The following is a 15,511-nucleotide window of genomic DNA, read 5'->3' as shown; positions in this document are numbered from 1 at the left end:
TAATCTACTCTTTCTCAGTCGATAATCATGAAGGCTTCTTTCATCACCGCTCTGCTGGCTCAGGCTTTGGCCGTAAATGCCCTCCAGAAATACTGTAACGGTGGGCAAGGTCTCGACGCTGCACTTACATGTGAGGTGTGTATCTCAATCTCACTTGCTCTGCACTACGATCACCACTAACAGATCTCCGCTTCTAGGGAAAGGGAGCCAACTCTTATTGCGTGAGTAGCAGTTGTTCTACTTGACAACATGTTGCTAAGTATTTCCAAAGTGCAAGAACACTCAATCAGCAGATTTCCCGACGTTCCGAGGAGCATGCTTCTCCCCTCAGAGCATTAGAGACCGGGAAGACGCTTCGCAGTCCTGCACCGGAGGTGTAAGTTCCCTATTTGCCATTTCGCATTCAACCACTTGATTGCTGACAAACTGAACCCACAGTCTGTTTACTGCGTAAGTTGCCACTGGCTTACCGTGATGAAAGAGTGCCTATTAACTTTCATAGTGCGACTAAGCAGCTCGAGCGCGTGTGGCTCTACGAAGGAGTTGCTAGGAGAGCAATTAGAATGTTCTTGTTGTGGTTGAAGTCTTTACGGCACAGCAATAGAGGCGCAAGGTGCATGGCAATTGATAGAACCTAGAATAGTAACGACGGTGTCGTTAGCAAGAGAAAGTTCCGACCTCAAGTGTGCTATGTTCCAATGCCCGGCGGCCCGCCTCGATTCCATTGCTAGTAACAGCGACTGGCACCATCCACAAATCAAACCGTAGCCGGATCTCGCTTACTAAATATACAAGAAGTCGGCATGGAAAATGCGCATCTCCAAGGGAGGGATTCCTGTCATGGACGAGGTGCGACGCGACGAAGTTGTTACTAGTCGAGAAGCTGAGATATGACCGGAACGCGACGTGATCAACAGGGACTTTGAGAGTTTTGTGTGTTTATATTGAGATCGCTATTTACCGATCAGCATAACGATAAAGATTGTAGATATGATAGCGAGGTGCTTATGGTCATGTTCTTATGCATAGCCGTGCCCTTTGAGTAACAGCGCTCTTTCCAGACTGGAGGTATGGGACCCCTTTTCACATATGCTTTGTTGCACGAGCTTGATTGATCAGATGGACGAATCAAATCTTACCACACCTAGCTTTCATTCATATTGAGTTTTGCATCAAACCTTTGTTCGGGTGTTTGGACTGGAAGTCTGGGTCAATGAGTGGAATTCTTTTTCCAGGCTGTTTCAGGCCAAGTACTCATCAGGCAAACAGAAGGACCAGAATTCTTAAAAGCCAATTTGACGGTCGAAACCATTATATCAAAGATGGTAGCAGCGTATGAAAGACTCGAAGGCCACATGATGAAACGGTCATCATTCCTGAGGACTCACGCATCTCGTTTCTTGCTTCTGCAAATCAGTATAAAGCAGCAAAGTCTTACTAGATAGCCACATGATTGTATTCGTAAAGATCCTTACGAGCAGAAGGCCCGAAAATCACCATCACCATCACCATTGTCTGGCACAATGGATCCTCTCACAGCGCTCGGCCTAGTCGCGAACATCGTCCCCTTCATTGAAATTGCCGCCAACGTCTTGAGAACCGCTAAAGAAATCCACGATTCCGAGTCCGGCGGATTGGAAGACAATGTCAACCTGGAGAAGTATGCGACACAGCCAAATCAGCACTATTCAAACCTCCTCGCTCCCGACTCCGCTGATCTCGTTGGAGAGGACAAGGAGCTTTGCGCTCTGGCTGCAGAGTGCCGGAAGCTTGCTCAAGACCTTTTGGATGTTCTTGAGCGGATCAAGCCCACAGACCGGTCTTCCAAGTGGCAGTCTCTTAGGTCGGCTGTGAAGAACATGTGGCGCAGCAAAGACAAGGAGATATTGGAGAAGAGGCTCGAATCATGCCGGACTCAAGTGGAAGCGCAACTCAACCACAAATTGAGGTTAATCAATATTTTCACTATTTTTCTTGGTCGGAGGCTGACGATTCTTTTCCAGTACAAAAATAGTGGTTGCGCTCAAGCGCCTTCTGGAGGCAACCGGACAAGACGCCGGCAAGTTGAAGCAGATCAAGAGCTATGTCGAGGATCTGCGCGAAGGCGTTCAGGTCACGTCTCTCAGCAAAGAGGTTCAGAATCAAGTCAGCCAATTGATCAATGTTCCCGACGCTATCACTCGCCAAGTCGCAATTGAATCCTTTTTGGGGGGTCTTGCATTTGACGGCATGCATGAGCGGTTCGACGCGATCGGGAACACGCGCTGTTCCACTTGGGCATTCGTATGGATGGGCGACAAAGACTATGATCCACTACTTCCTGCTAATGGTCACAACGACAAAAAGTATCCGAAAAGCTTTGAAAGACTGCATTTAGCGGTTGAGGAACGGCATCGTCGGCGACATCGACAGCTATTTGCAGATTGGCTTTCATTTGGAGAGGGAATTTTCCACATGTCCGCGAAGCTTGGAGCCGGCAAGTCCACTCTTCTTTGGCAGCTTTGTGACAACCTTGTCATCCGACATCGTCTTTTGGGATGGGCAGGTGAGGGTCACACTTCACGTTGTTTTGAACAGAACGCTAATAAATCCCCCATGATAGGAGAAAGAAAATTGGCCATGGGCAAATTTTTCTTTTGGAACTACGGTACGCGTCTGCAGAAGTCCTTGGCTGGGCTCAGCCGAGCGTTACTGTTTGACATATTCCAGTCGTTTCCAGAGCTTATATCCAGAGCTTTTGCTTCCCGCTGGGAAGAGGCGCTGGCTGTGCCCTGGCAAACCCGCAGGGCGTTAATCTTGGCTGATAAAGAATGCATCGAGGGATTGGAATTGCTCATCGCAGAGTCCAGCAAACAGGACTTCTCTCATCGCTTTTGCTTCTTCATTGACGCCTTGAATGAACTTCAAGAAACACCAGAGTTCACCTTCAGAGACTTGTCTCGGATCCTCAAATCCTGGGCACAGGCTAGCGGTGGCAACGTCAAGTTCTGCGTTTCCAGCCGCGAGTACCCTCAATTCATGGACGAATTTACACCCGAAGCAAGAATGCGTCTCCACGAGCTGACGAAGCAAGACATGATCTCATTCGTCCAATGCCGGCTTGAAAGTTACTTTTTACACAAGAGTCAAACTGACGAGTTGGTCCTAGCAATCGTGGAAAAGGCGCAGGGTGTTTTTCTCTGGGTTGTCCTCGTTGCGAAAGAGGTTACTGAGATGATATGTTGCGGCTATCATTATGAAGACGTGCTTCAGCAAATAGATTCGTTACCACACGAGCTCGAAGCTCTGTTCATGCATGCAATCGGAACGATAACACGTCAAGACAGGCTAGAAGCCTACAAAGTGTTTCTGCTGATGATCGAAGCAAGCCGCTGGGACCTTGACCTCATCATTGCAGATTTCGTGTTCCTCAAACTTTACGAAAAGGACCCACGGCCGGACTTTTTCCTACAACACAAGTCGCGCCCAAGCTACTTCATAAAGAGTCAACTTGACGAATGCAGTCGCAGATTATTCAAATGCTGCAAAGGGTTGATCGAAACTGGTCACGATTTTAGAGTAGTCCGATTCACTCATCGCTCAGTCCAAGAATTCCTGCTGCAGCCCGATATTCAAACAATGATTAAGAAGCCCCTCCCATCATTCGATATAAAGGAAACTCTTTCTCAAATCATTTGTCTTGCTCAGTGAGCGTATGGGTTGGATAGGCCCCGTCAATCTGGTTGGATGCTACAGATTATGACTATGAGGGAGTCTGAACAGCTGGATAGAGAGCCGTGGGTATTTTTGAACAGCCTCGATACCTGGATGTCTCGGGAGTCTTCGTGCTTTCCTGCCACTTCGGTCACCAGATTCGGAGAGCGACCCACCCCAAAGGGAGTCAATGCTGAATTGGAAGAGGTGCTAGAATATCCTACAATCTACCTTCCCCAGCATTTTGGCTCGCGTACAGAGGCTACTCAGAGTTTCCACTATGGTGGTTACGCCACACACCCATCGCTGACAAGTTGAAGTTGCAGGCACAGCTGCTCATATCCTGCGCTGTAGCCCACTTGACGCCCAGGGATCATGAAGATGCTCCGGAGCCTGATAATCACATGGCTCAAATCTGCCTTCGTATGGTGCAAACAGGGCTGGAAAGGGGCTTGATCACCCCTGATTCGGCCATGGAGTTCGTTTTTTTCCAGCGTTGGTACTGCCTGTCCGAATGCTTTGACCTGCGAAGGAGTCTTACGGTTTTGGAAACATTCTGTCTAGAAGGGCTCGTGAGCCACATCCTGGGTGAAGAGGATGTGGAATGGATAGGTGATATCCTTGAGGCTTTACTTCTCCACGAAGCAAATCTCAATTTCAACTTTTCTTTAGAAGATGCAGCAAACAAAAGGTACAGGTATCTTTCGCTTCGAGCCGACAAGAAATACATTAGACGGTGTAAAATGGACATCTATGCCGATGGTAAGGGAAACAGTCGACATTTCTCGAATCTCGGCCCTCGGGATCTCGTGAAGAAGTGCAATTTTCACAATACAGAGCGTCTGCTTGAGCTTTTGGATGGTCAGAAAAGTCGATCCAACCGGAATGTCCGTCCAAAACTACGGCTTGCTGTGCCATACAAGCCGTGGGCTCGAAGCACGATATACCATGCTCTGTTTGGGGCATTTTTTGGTAAGCAAGCAGTGCTTGGGACTCTCTATTGTCGAAGTTTACTTTTGCTAACCCTGGCTTAGGGAGTTCGATGACGTTTGTTGTCCAGAAACTCTGCACTTAGTCGGTTGAGAGAAATGGTTCAGTAAAGGTATTGCAAGTGCAACTTTTGCTCGTCATGGAAGTCTGGATTGGAGTTCATGGATGCGTATGAAGAAGCTTTTGGGACTGAGACCCCGAGACGCAATTCACACTGTAAACATGACGCCGTGCTCAGGATCATAGCCATCCATATAGCAGTGAGTCTAAGTAGCAAAACTGAGTTTAGAAAATTGGGATACTATTTTACGTACCTATTCGCTCCGTCGAACAGAGTAATGAGTCAACCAATCCTACACCTAACTATACAAAGTTGCCCTTTTCTCTAAGCTGCCTTCTCAACCATATCGCAAAACTCCGAAGACAAGATCATTTCATGACAATCCGGGTAACTCCTCAAAATCAAATTCCTTAAAGCCATCCTCGACCGCCCAAGCTCGCCCCTTCTCCTTCTCATACAACGCCTCACACGCCCTGCCAACAACAAGCAGCCCAGGTGGCCTGCTACCCACAGACTCAATAGCCTCAGCAACATACTCCAGCGTTGTCCGAATCACCCTTTGGTCGGGGCAACTCGCCCTCTCGATGACCGCGCAGGGTGTGTTCTTCGGCCACAATACCCTTCTCGGCTTCTCCTCGCCTTCGACCTGCTCCTCCGTCTCAAGGTGGCAAGTCAACTCCCTCACCAACCCAACAATCCTGTGCAGCGCCATGAGGAACACAACCGTCCTGCTAGCGATAAACTCGGGCGGCGCTGGCGGCTTGCCCTTCTTTCCTGTACCAGTGCACACCAGAACCTGGTCCGCAACGTCGCGTTGTGTAGGCGGGATGCCGGCAAACAGCGGCGCGCTGAGCGACGAAGTGATACCAGGCAGAACCGTGACACGGTCGCCGAAGCCATGCTCTCTGAAATATGCGACCTCCTCTCCACCACGTCCATAGATGAATGGATCGCCTTGCTTCAACCTCAATACGGTTTTGCCCTCCTTCGCACCAGCCAGAGCAAGCTCATGCAACTCCTCCTGCGCCTGGTCCGCATTTCCAGGGAATTTTCTTGCAATCTGCACCGGTGTCCGCCTGGGAATCAGATCGAGCACTCCAGCAGGCACAAGCTTGTCCGCCAAAATGAGGTCCGCTGTCTGAATAGCCTTGTGTGTCGCTCTCGTGAGTAAATCAGGGTGTCCGGGACCGCTTCCTGCAAGAATAATCCTGCCCTGCTGTGGCGGCTTGCTCGCCCCTGTTCCAAGCCCAGCAACAGGCGGCTTCCCGGCCGTCTCAGGCAGCGCGGCAGAGTACGACTTCAACACGCTCTCCGCCTCCTCGTCCGTGATAGCAGCCAACCTCTTAAGCGGCCAGTACTCACAGACCTGACTCAACCACCTCATCCGCCTGCTCTTCGCCGCTTCCAGATCCGCATCCGTGACAAGCTTGTTGAAGCTCGCCGACTGGTCCACAGAATCGTCAACCTCGTCCGGCAGACTATCCTCGCTCTGGATCCTCCTCCTCACATCCCCAAGCCTTGCGCACGCAGCGCCCAAATCCGTCGGCAACGCCGCAGCGACCTCCCTCCTGATCCTGCTAGCCAGCTTACACCCCCTCCCGTTCGTCGTGACGCCGATTTGCAGCGGGCCGTCGGTGTGCGTGCTCAGCAACGAGAACGTGCACAGCTGCGGCGCGTCGACCACGTTGACGGGGATGCGGTTGCGCCTGCACAGCGCGGAGATGTGCGCGCTGAGCGGGTCGCGCGGGCCGCTGGTCACGAAGACGGCGTCGACGACGTTGTCGACCTCGTCTCGGCCCAGGGTGAAGAGGTCGGTGTCCTCAAAGACCTTCTTGTGCCATGCCACCTCGCCTGCGTCGATGCGTTTTTGGAGGTTGTAGTGCAGGTCTGAGGTGTCTGGGGCCAGGAGGATGGGGGTGGCGCCGGCGTTGATGGATTGTGTGCAGCGCGCTGCTGCGAGGGGGTTTGTGCCGATTACGAGATGGGTATTGCCTTTGCAGTTGAGGGCTGTGAGGAGTGATGTTGTTGTTGTCGCCATTTTGGCTGTGTGTGACTCCTATGAGTCTGTCTGAGAGGTGGTGAAGACGATGTTGGTGAAGGTCTTACAACCCCTGTCGCCCGTGTGGGTGAGTGTATTGGTGAAGTTCAAGTAAGGTACTCAACCATGCGCAACACAAAGAGAAGCTTTAGGAAGACAAAAAGTCAAAAAATGGAAGAAGCCCGTGATCAGGTCAGTATCTCATAAGACGAAGAGTTAAAGAATCAAAAATGGCGTCTTGGCCACTGTGATTAGATATCTAACAAGAAATTAGAAATCGCCCTTGGACTGCCATTTGCCCTTGCAGCGCCAGCGCCAGACCCCGAATTGCGATTGCGGAACCCAATCATGCGCCGGGCAAAAAAGGTCAGCTAATTTTTCATTCGCTGGCGATGACACCATCCCGACAGCCGGCCCTTGCGGTGTCTTATCGGCCTTTATCGGCATCTTCCATCGTGACCAATCAGCGGCTTTCGCCCCGACTCCCGCGGAGCCGTCACCGGAGATGCGTCCCCCTGGCACGGTCTTCTTCAAGCATCTCCGGTCGACGGCCTCTGCGCATGGAGGGGTAGAGGAGTCATCTGTGTTCTGCATGCTGCAATCAAAAGTGAAATGATGGAAAAGATAAGATGGGTTGTCATTCAGTTGAGTTGTGGTATTGAACTGTGATAAGTGGCGGCTCCTTGGCGCAGTCATGATGCCCTCATTGCCCTCGTGCCTATGTAGTATAATCCGTGGTGTTGTTACAGTATTTTGATGCCTTTCCCACCCATATGATACACAGTCATTGTTACAGTTTATGGTGATTCCTTTAGTCCTCTTTCTCCGCCAGCTGCTTCTTGAGATCATGCAGAGCGGCTCCTCTCTTGTTCTTCCGTCTCTGCTGCGGCTGCGCGCGCGCTTCGATAGTGTCTGGGTCGCCAATCACACCGTGCTCGTTAATGCCGACCTCAACGACGTTCCTCTTCTTGCGAGCGGCTGCATTCGCCCGCTGCGCGCGAACACCGCCGTCATCCTCGGCCTCCGGCCTGCCCAGGCGCACATTCCTCTGCAATCGGGTCTTCGCGCCCAAGGCCCACAGGTCACCCCACTTCGCCTTGCGCGCATCGTGGTACGCCTGCTTGCTGAAGCTCTTCGGGATGGTCCACCGCTCAATCTTCGCGGAGGGCGTGCAGACGTCGAGGGTGACGTGTCCGCGACGCTTGATGGGCGGGAGAATCTGGCGCGGTAGGGAGAGCATGTCGGGCGCGGTCTCGGCATCCTCGTAGCCCTTCAAGGCGCGAGTGGTGGCCTTGTCGCCGGCGAGAGGGCCTGACTTGGCTGTGGTGCCTCGCTGGATGGCAACATAGCTGAATTGCACGTCGTCGTGGTTGCGGTGCGTTGCGCCCATGATCCTCTGGAGGAAGGGCGGGCGGACGAAGCGCTGGGTGAAGTGGCAGTAGTCCTTGCGCCCCTTGCTCCTACCAGGGATAAGGTACATCGGGCACGACTTGTGGTTCGTGCAGGGCGCGATGATCATGCCGTGCTCCTTTACTCTCTCAAAAGATGGGTCGAGGTCCTGTTCTTCGGCCTTGAGTTCTTCCCCTCCTGGAGGGATGAGGAACGCCTGAAGAAGGCGGTCGCGAACTTCAGCAACGGCTTCGAAGCCACTAGGCTGGCCCTTCTCGAGAACGATGAGAACACCACCCTCGGGGTTAAGCAGGGACCAGATCTGGTTCAAGATGGCCTTGCGTCTGTGGCCTTCCTTAACAGGAAGAAGCAAATGGGAAGCGATGATGACATCGAACATCTTCCTAGGCTGCGGGGTCTCGTTGGCATCAATGTGCTGCTCCTGTTGGTCGACGGAGTGTAGGTAGTCCGGCAGGCGAGGCAGGAAGCTGGTATTCTGCAGGAACTTCGAAATGCGCTCTCTCAGCTTTTCGGCTCCAATAACCACACTCTGCTTGCCTGGAGGACCTCGACCAGAGACTTCACCACGGGACTGCATGGCTTCCCACTCAGCGCGGATAATGTCTTGCCAAGCCAGGAGACCTGCACCACCGGCACCAACGTCAAGGATGCGGGGTCCCTCGCCGTTGCCTCTCTCGAATAGCTTGCGCATCCACTCCGTGCCCAGGCGCTTGCGAACCTCAACCAGACTGGCCATGGCAGAGGCGTAGGTAGGCGGCAAGAACGTAGAGATGAACGCATCCGCATCGATCTCTGACATCCTAGCCTGCCAGACAGCCATGCCAATGGGGTTCTGCGGCAGGTTCATCTTGGAAGCAGGCGTCGCCGGTGAATGGGGCAGGCCAGGGCCTCCGAAAGCCTTCTCCGCCGCCTCTTGTACGTGCTTGATATCGGTACGGCTGAGCATGGTGTTGACTGGTGATATGAAGCCCGTGTAGGGCATGGAGACCGTAGCCGGGTTTGTCGAGAAGTGGCCCTCTCTCGAGTAAGGATGCAAGCGACTCGCACGGTTGGAGATGCTCTGGTCTTGAATTCCATCCTCCCTCTCGTCGAGGTCCTCCTCATCCTCGTCCATCTCTCGTTCCTCGTCTCGTAATTCTTCGTCCTCCTTTTGAGCTTGTGCCCTCTCCGACTCCTCGTATGCGCGGGCACTGGCCTCAAAGTCCTTCTGCAGCTTCATAAGCGCATCGTATTCCCTCCTGTTCCTTGCCACAACATTGATGTAGTTTTCTCGCTCTTCGGGTTCGGGCTCAGCATCGGGCGCAGGCTCTTGCGCAGGTTCGACCTCGGTCGATAGCTCAGAGGCAAGGTTGTCCTCCACGATTTCTTCAAATATCTGATCAGGCGTTTTCCGTTTGCCTTTCCGCACGTACGATACCTCCTCGTAGGAGCCACCCTCGCCCCGTCGAAGGAGAGCAGGTTCCGCAGATCCATCCTTTCGCACTGCCGCCTCGGATGTCTTCTCGTTGAGATACTCGATTCCAATATCCTCCGGCGTGGTCTCTCTCAGTGGCGGCCCGTACCAGCGCTCGTATAGCATGTATTCTTCCTCGCTCAGGTAGCCCTTCGGTAGTGTGTCGCGAAATCTCTGCTTCGCCTCCCGAACGGTCGTCTCGATATCGGCAGCACGTGTAAGGTCTTTCGTATCATTTCGGCTTGCGTCACTGTCTTGGAATCGTCTTGATGTTGTCGTGAGGGGTCTGCGGGCAGCGGGTCGCACCGCCGATCGTGATGCAGCTAGCTTCGAAGAATTCGAAGGTACTGATCGTCCTGAGAAAACTGTTGCTGGAGTGTGCTGTCCTGCCAAGCTCAGAATACGAGCTCTACAGCTAGGGCAAGCATTTCTGAGACCACCTGCGGTCAACATGATTGCGCTTTTGGCGGGGTGGCAATTGAGGTGGTGAAAGATTTAAAGCGGCGATGGAGCTTGTCGCAAGAAATTTGGGCAGGGGACCTTAAGCTCAAAAAACTGCCGCCCCACCTGTTGCAAATGAGGGCTACATAATTGGCCACAGCACCTTCAGCATTCCATATCAAAACCACAATACTTGCCTTCGCCGTTGTTGATTTCTCAGAAATATTGCGTAAAATGAGTTGTATTTCTCTCCTCACAGACTTTCACGTATTCATCTTCTTCCCAAGAGAAAACTCATGCAGTATGTATGAATTCCAAATAGACCTCCGCTAATTGCAAACAGCCATTCATACCGACCACGTAACACGGCGAATGACATGAGCTCTTGGCAAGTATTTCACGACAGTAGTCAATGTCCTCTATGGGATTGTCTACTTCTTTCAGTTCATTGGTCGAGGAGATCTGATAATTCTTGGCTGTTTTCCGTTCTTGCCCGTCTTTGCTTCTCCCGAAGACTTGAGAGGTTCAAATTTCTGGAGAATCTTGACAATGCTGATCAAGTCCGCAACCTCACCCTCTCCATCTGTGTTCGAGGTGCTGCGAGCGCCCTCATCAGCGATGAGGTCTTTTGCATACTGCAACGGCGGCGCCAGTCTTTTCAGCTTGGATGTATCCGCCCCTCCGTCCACAAGCAACCGAACGGAATCCTTGTCCTTCCGCTTGATGGCGTAATACAGGGGGTTTAATCCATCATTCGATTTGACGTCGGTGCGAGCGCCATGTTCCAAGAGGATAGGCACCAGAGAAGACCGATGCTGTTCGATCGCGATGAAGAGCGGAGTCAGGCCATCTTTGTTCTTGGAGTTGACTTTCGCTCCCTTTTCCAGCAACAGTTTTGCCGTTTTTTTGTAGCCTTTATGTACAGCTTGCATCAGCGGAGTTGAGCCATCAAGTGCGTTGGCTAACTCAAGGTCGACTGAGTGATCCAACAATAGCTCAACAACCGATCTGTGACCTTGGTTCACCGCCAGACTGAGGGGTGTATCTGAAGCGTTGTTTGTGGAATTGACATTTGCTCCTCCCTCGATTAGAGTCCTGGATATTGTTATGTAGCCGCTCTCAGCGGCTAGGGCAAGTGCGGTGTAGCCGGAGTTGTCTTTGGACTCGATATTGACCCTAAGATCGAGCAAGAGTTTCACTGTGTCTAGGCTTTTTCTTTCCACAGCTCTTCCAAGAGACGTGCGTCCGAGCTTGTCCCTGAATTCGGCATTGGCCATGCGGTTCAGGAGCAACCTGGTCATGGTTTTGTGCTTCAGTTGCTCAGCCAGTGCCAAAGGTGTTTGGTTTTCGTCGTCCAAAGCCTCGATGCGAGCCTTCTGATCGAGTAATAACCTTGCCACTTCCTCATAGTTCTTGCTTGCTGCATATGCCAGAAGCGTTCGACCATTTTGGTCTCTTGCTTCAATATTGGCGCCGTTTTCTATCAGCGTTGTAAGTATAGACAGATGGCCCTGCTGCGCTGCAAGATACGCCGGTGTAAGGCCTTTTTCGTCTTGCAGCTCCATATCAGCTTTACTCTTTATCAGAATTTGAAGAATTGCTGAATAGCCTTCGCGAGCTGCCAGAGCCAGCGGCGTGAGTCCAAACTCGTCAGCAATATCCACATCGGCTCCTCTTTCGATGAGAAGTTGGCAAATATGCTCGTCGTTTCTCCTGACAGCAATAGCCAACGGTGTGCGTTGGTTTCTCCCGGAGCTTCTAGCGTTAATGGATGCACCGCGATCAAGCAGTAATGTAATAACTTCTTGGTCTCGATGAGAGATTGCTCTGAGGAGCGGCGTGACTCCCTCGCCATCTTCCGAATTAATATTGATCCCCTGGTCAAGAAGCCAAGATACTGCAGCAAGGTGCCCGCGGAGGATTGCCATCGACAACGTTCCCATCCCTTTAGTCGTTTCACAACGAATGTTGATGTGATTTCCTGCAAGAAACCTCAGTGCTGCCAAATTTCCATTTGCGACATTTTGCATAAATGTGCGTTGAAACCTGTCAGGCATGTCGTTGATTGTGGCATCTTTGTTTGGTGCGCTGGCTGAAAGATGGTCGATGATGCTTTCAAGCCATTGCGACGCCCTCTCCTGCCCGCAATGTGGAGGCAGCGTTCCAGCTGATGATACAAAATCGAATATTTCCGTCTCCCTTTCTGCCAGTGTTCGGTTCGCGTCAACGAGAGAAGCCAGTTCTTGATTAGTTGATTCCAGTAGGGCCGACAATTCGTCCTTCTTCTGTTGCAATCGGTCCAGTTCCTCTTGCACTGCTTTGAGCTTTGCTGTTGTTTCGTCTACCGCGGCTGTCTTTTGCCGGATGGACTTTGGAAGTTCTAGAAGCTTGGGACGCATACGTTTGTCCTCTTTCAGTAGTCTTTTGAGCTGTTTGCCGCGGTCGATGAGTGAGAGCTCAAGACTTGCGTCAACACTAACGCCTGAAGGGGAGTCCACTGAGTACAATCTGACCATGAACACAGGCTGAGCCCCAAGTTGTTCTTGTGTGAGTTTTGCCTCGAGATTGAAGAATTGGGTATGAGCGCTTGTGTTTCCGAAGACATAATCCCTAATGCTCGCCTCTCCTGTGATGTCGTCCAGGATTGCAGTTCTCGACACAGTCATTACGTGGCACCGAGCTCTTGGTTGGCAGCTTTTGATCTCAAGCTCGAGCGCTATGACAAAATCTTCTGAAAATGACGCCGCATGACGGAACTTCAACCATGTTCGCTGCACTGAATCTCGTGAGAAATCCGCTCCTGTAAGAATGAAAGAACTTTTCTTCTCCCATCTCTCCTGCGGGTGCACATCGACCAACACAAGCTCTCCCTTGGAGGGTGTTTCGATGCAAAACCCATGTCTTCGGTCGAAGGCTACCTCGTCGTCAAATTGAAGAGATTCTAGAATACGCATAGACTTCGGATTCGTGTTGGAGGTCTTGGTGTTCGATGTTGATAGCAGAGAGGCTTTGCCACCCTGCGGCCTAATATATTCGTCGGAATCTTCTCCGGGATGAACGCGACATAGTGGGATTCCCACAACCTTCTTGGTGCTATCTCTCGGCCGACAGTTCAATAAACCAAATGCTTGCCCATCCTTGCTGGTATAGAGGCCAAGTTTGGCGTGAAGAAAACCACCTAGAATACCAGTCGCGTCTAGGTTACCGCCGAACACGATGGTTTCGCTGCCGAGAAAAGCTGCAGGAGTGGCCGCTAGAACTCCTCCAAACTTATTGACGTCTCCAGTCCGTGCCTCCCCGCGAGAAGAGTCTGTAGAAAGCCCCCAGGCCAAGATTGAATCATCCGGTGTCTTCTTCATGATCTGCTCTTGGAGCCGAGTGAAGGCCTGGTTGCCTTCGCCATAAATCATCGGTATCATGACGTTGAAAATGCCCAACAGGCAGTATGCAAGGTCTTCCTCCTTCGTGGTAGTTCTCTTCGCAGCCCAAGACATCCGCTGCGCAACACTGGCCGATTGTAGTCCGGCAAGTCCCAAAAGAAATGGACGCGGAATTCCTGTGATATCCTCTACGATACCTGCAAGTTGGTGCTTCGATCCCAGATGCCGCCAGCTTTTATCGTAGAATACCACATCCTTCGGAGCTAAGAGTTCCTGTAAAGTCCACCCTCTGCAGAACCAACGGCTCGCGCGGAAAATATCGTGAAAGTTCCTGTCTCCCTCGTCTACATCGACGAGATATGCGTAGCAAGTATGCGATGATTGGTACCAACGGTACATGGAGTTGATAGCTTCCCCTAATTCAGTTGCGTTCGCTCGGTTGATGCAGCAAGTGTCGATCCAAACGTAGTCAAGGCCATCCTCTTTTGCTTGTTCGCAGCACCTGTCAAGTTTCAATTTCCCTATACCAGGTTTCGTAACTTCAGTCTTGATGTCGTCGTAGAGGAGTTCTTCCTCATCTGGCCCCCATGTGTGTGACAGAATGGCATAGGGAGGAGGGTCTCTGTGGAAATCCTCCAATGCTCCCGTATTGACGTTGATTAGTCGCATAGTCGAAGAATCCCCGGATCACCTGGAGAATTGTGTGCGGTATACGTTTCCAGATTGATCCGAGGCTGTAGTGGGCTATGTGACTCGGGACGTTATTGAAGAGTTCGATGCTATATTGCTTGGTGCATGTCTTGAACTGGCGAGCCGAATTGAACCGTCGTGAGTTCCGGATTGTCGGCGATCGCCAGACCACATTGAATAAACGACCGTCCAATATGGCAAAGAATCATCAAATAAGCAACAAGAAAGGGTCCGATCGGAAATTGTTCGCACAGAGGGAGGGGTAAGCATGGCGCCTTAAAACATGCAGAAGCGAGGCGGTGTTGCGATTCGTCAAAGCCGAAGAGCCGCTCCGCTCCGCAAATATGCAGCTATATCCGTTCTAAGCCATCTGCATATCATAGCACGATAAGTTACAAAGTTCAGTAGTCACTATGTTCTTATCAGTGCCTTTGGTCTTGACATGGATACGACTGATTATCTAACCGCAGCAAAGCCAGACAATTATTCAGAAAATGCCGCCGCTTCGAGTAAACTACTAACCATATCACCAGGCACTTGAAATTCGCTGAGCCTGGTGTCGATATCCAAGGGCACACTAATGAACCACGGCATAAGTCGAACTATCTCGTTGGCCTGGGAAACACTTATACTGAGCTTAACTACTAACGAACTCAACCCAGACGTATTTTTATCCATTGGGGAAAACCTCTCATCTTTTAGTGCACTCTCTCTTATTCTCCTTCTCTTTTTTTTGCACGCAGGTTTGGACCTATTATGTGATATGCTGAGGGACGCGCACATGATGCTGGCGTGCTATGTATGGGACTGGGTCTGGGCTGCAGACACTTGTGAATTCTCCGCCTAAAGAGGCAACATAATTCCGAGGTAATGTAAATCTAATGTGCAATCAGCAACTAAGTTTAATAAGAAAATTCTACGACCTTGTACTCATCTAGATAAATTGAGTGGCTTTTATTGTTATGACTTAATTGAAGCACTATATCTGAAGTGTATTGATGTGAGGCTGTTGGAAATTCCCTATATAAGACTGGCCTTCATCGCCTAACTCCCATGGCTCTTAGTGAAGCATTCTTTGCTTTGCTTTCTACATTCAACACAAGTCGCCTCTAACTGGTATCAATTCCATATATCCATACAAGATGAGATATATTTCACATCTTCTCGTGGTTGCGGCTGTCACTGCAGCCAGCCCCTTGACACCTTCTCCAGAAAATGTGTCTTTAGCTCCGCGCAGCGAGCTCTTTGCTAGGGTAAATGGCGCTTTTCCCTTTCGAGGTAACTTAGTATTCTGACTGTCTGGCAGAAATTGTGCCTCATTGAAGATGGCATGAGCTGTTACTATGATGGAGGGG

The 15,511-nt window shown here is 51.1% G+C and overlaps 4 protein-coding genes across 4 annotated transcripts; 2 read left to right on the top strand and 2 right to left on the bottom strand.

The window, feature by feature from the left end:
• Positions 1 to 27: 27 nt before the first annotated feature.
• On the top strand, positions 28 to 511 carry CGGC5_v010452 (uncharacterized protein; the record flags this gene model as incomplete). The annotated part of the gene is made up of 5 exons (XM_032021376.1): positions 28 to 135; positions 198 to 221; positions 272 to 376; positions 439 to 450; positions 503 to 511. The coding sequence occupies 5 exons, from the start codon at positions 28 to 30 to the stop codon at positions 509 to 511; spliced, it is 258 nt and encodes an 85-aa protein (XP_031881666.1).
• A 1,012-nt stretch (positions 512 to 1,523) lies between these two features.
• Positions 1,524 to 2,804, top strand: CGGC5_v010451 (uncharacterized protein; the record flags this gene model as incomplete). Its single annotated transcript, XM_066152358.1, has 4 exons — positions 1,524 to 1,948; positions 2,004 to 2,545; positions 2,603 to 2,647; positions 2,710 to 2,804. The coding sequence occupies 4 exons, from the start codon at positions 1,524 to 1,526 to the stop codon at positions 2,802 to 2,804; spliced, it is 1,107 nt and encodes a 368-aa protein (XP_066008141.1).
• Positions 2,805 to 5,117: 2,313 nt separating this feature from the next.
• On the bottom strand, positions 5,118 to 6,782 carry MET1 (Uroporphyrinogen-III C-methyltransferase; the record flags this gene model as incomplete). Its single annotated transcript, XM_032021379.1, has 1 exon — positions 5,118 to 6,782. The coding sequence occupies one exon, from the start codon at positions 6,780 to 6,782 to the stop codon at positions 5,118 to 5,120; it is 1,665 nt and encodes a 554-aa protein (XP_031881561.1).
• Positions 6,783 to 7,593: 811 nt separating this feature from the next.
• On the bottom strand, positions 7,594 to 14,135 carry HET-E1-4 (Vegetative incompatibility protein HET-E-1; the record flags this gene model as incomplete). Its single annotated transcript, XM_032021381.2, has 2 exons — positions 7,594 to 9,869; positions 10,661 to 14,135. 2 exons carry the CDS (start codon positions 14,133 to 14,135, stop codon positions 7,594 to 7,596), a joined length of 5,751 nt encoding a protein of 1,916 aa, XP_031881559.2.
• Between the last annotated feature and the right edge of the window lie 1,376 nt (positions 14,136 to 15,511).

Source organism: Colletotrichum fructicola (assembly GCF_000319635.2).
Source record: "Colletotrichum fructicola Nara gc5 chromosome Unknown KSG_Nara_v1_contig06, whole genome shotgun sequence".
NCBI classification, from domain to species: Eukaryota; Fungi; Ascomycota; class Sordariomycetes; order Glomerellales; family Glomerellaceae; genus Colletotrichum; species Colletotrichum fructicola.
The sequence above is the reverse complement of the archived record's forward strand: the minus strand, read 5'-3'. Positions and strand labels throughout refer to the sequence as shown.